A 1,978-nucleotide genomic window follows, 5' to 3' on the forward strand; every position below is an offset into this window, starting at 1 on the left:
GAATCAGTTTTTGAACTCCGTCCCCCAATTGGATCAAGGCAAATCCAAGGCCACGCCTCGAGGCATCAGTGAGGAGGACGGATTCCAGAAAAGGATCGTACATTTCCAATACCAATGGCGATAATGAGGCCTTTTTGGTCTCCTCAAAAATGATGATGTGGTCAGGAAGCCACAAAAATTGGTTTTCCGCCTTAAGGAGACCACGAAACGGTGAAGTGAGGGAAGCCAAGTTCAGTAAGAATTTCCCCAACTGATTAACTAATCCCAAGAATGAACGGAGATCAGTTACATTTGTAGGCACCGCGAAGTCTTGAATATCATTCACCTTTGATGGATCCGTTTCGATTCTCCCCGAACTAATTCAGAAACCTACAAAGTCGATGGACGAGGATGCCAAAACACTCTTTGACAAGTTGACAGTCAACCCATATTTGTGACATCGCTCCAAGATATCGCTCACACGTCGAATCAGGTCAGGTAGTGAGGAGGCCCCGCAAGCCATATCGTCCACGACCTTCTGGATGTCAAGGCCAGCCATGGCAACATCTCCACGACACGAGAAGAAGTCCCCCATGGAAACAATTCCCATAGGGGAACGAAGAAATTTAAACTTCCCAAAAGGGGTAAGAAACGTGGTTAGGTGTTGGGATTCCTCTGCCAAATGCATTTGCCAGTAGCCTTTGACGAGATCCAACTTGGCAAAGAATCTTTGATCGGGAGTGAAACCAGCTATGGCTTGAACAGGGGTCTTAGTTGGGTGGATACTCCGCTTGACCTCAGTGTTCAGCTGGGTAAGGTCGACACAAAGACGGACGTCACCATTGCTCTTTGAAACGGGGACAATGGGATGGCACCATTTGGTCACTTCATCACTGACAGGACCAATAATTCCTTGTTGAACGAGGTTGATGAGGATCTTCTCAACGAAGGGCTCTTGGGCAAAAGGAATAGAACGTGCAACATAAATTGCGAACGGCTTAGTGTCTTCTTTTAAGTGCATCACCATGGGATCTCCAACCACTGGACCAACCATGGGACATAACGTCCGATTGTCAAAGACTTGACGATAAATGTCCTTTAATTTCCCGTCGATCATTTTATATAGATCGGGAAGAGGAACATCAGGTAGAGTTGAAATTCATAAATCCCGGTCTTTCCATATAGTAGGAGAAGAGGATGAAATCATTTCCCGACCGGTTAGTAAGACAGAAGCGATTGCGGCACCAGGTAGAGGAAAATTGTCTCCAATGATGGTTAGTGTCCTACAAGCGTCCAAGCTTAGGAATGCATCATTTAATCCACGGCAAACAACAATGGGGACTTGACGAGCCATAACACCATCAACCTCAAGAGTGGCCTAGAACATACCAAGTTGATGTATAGGTTTGCCATCAATTCCTGTGATGTGATCAGAAAGCGTCCTTGAAAGAGTAACGACTTGATCCAATCCGGATTTGATGAAGATGGCATGGCCCATAACTGAGATATCCGCTCCAGTGTCCGCGCAGAAAGTGACGATTTTGGGTCCTCCAGAATAATTTGAAGGCGACACCCTAATATCAACTAAGTTTGAAGTTGAGCCAGGTGACCCGGAAGAACTGGCATGTACTTTCAAAGAGCCAACTCGAGAACCAGGAGAAACAGGCTTCGAACGACAAACTTTGTCCCAATGTCCGGTTTGGTTGCAAGAGCGACAAATAGCCTTGCAAGCTGGGCACTTCTCCTTAGGGTGGGCACGAAGACCACAGTTTCCACATGATTCTGACCACTTCGGATTCATCTTTTGAAGGTTCTGGGTCTTTTGAGATTTGTAATGGGACTTGGAGCGGGCAGCATTAACCTGACATGATAATGTCATCTTTTTGGCTCCAGTGCGTGATGTCTCCAGCTCAAGAATGTGATGGCGCGCTTCGTCGAACGTTTTTGGATTACGTTCCATCACTACAGCTCTGTCTGATTCATGGGTCATAGCCTGAAG

The 1,978-nt window shown here is 46.4% G+C and overlaps 1 protein-coding gene across 1 annotated transcript; it reads right to left on the reverse strand.

Moving 5' to 3' along the window:
- Positions 1-361: 361 nt before the first annotated feature.
- LOC131886621 (uncharacterized protein K02A2.6-like) lies at positions 362-1,096 on the reverse strand. Its single transcript, XM_059235047.1, has one exon. The coding sequence runs from the start codon at positions 1,094-1,096 to the stop codon at positions 362-364; it is 735 nt and encodes a 244-aa protein (XP_059091030.1).
- Between the last annotated feature and the right edge of the window lie 882 nt (positions 1,097-1,978).

This window comes from Tigriopus californicus, chromosome 1, assembly GCF_007210705.1.
Source record: "Tigriopus californicus strain San Diego chromosome 1, Tcal_SD_v2.1, whole genome shotgun sequence".
Lineage (NCBI taxonomy): Eukaryota > Metazoa > Arthropoda > Copepoda > Harpacticoida > Harpacticidae > Tigriopus > Tigriopus californicus.

Bases quoted from the DNA above. Each gene is read 5' to 3' on its own strand.
- LOC131886621 (XM_059235047.1), bottom strand. From the start codon at position 1,096: ATGATCGACGGGAAATTAAAGGACATTTATCGTCAAGTCTTTGACAAT.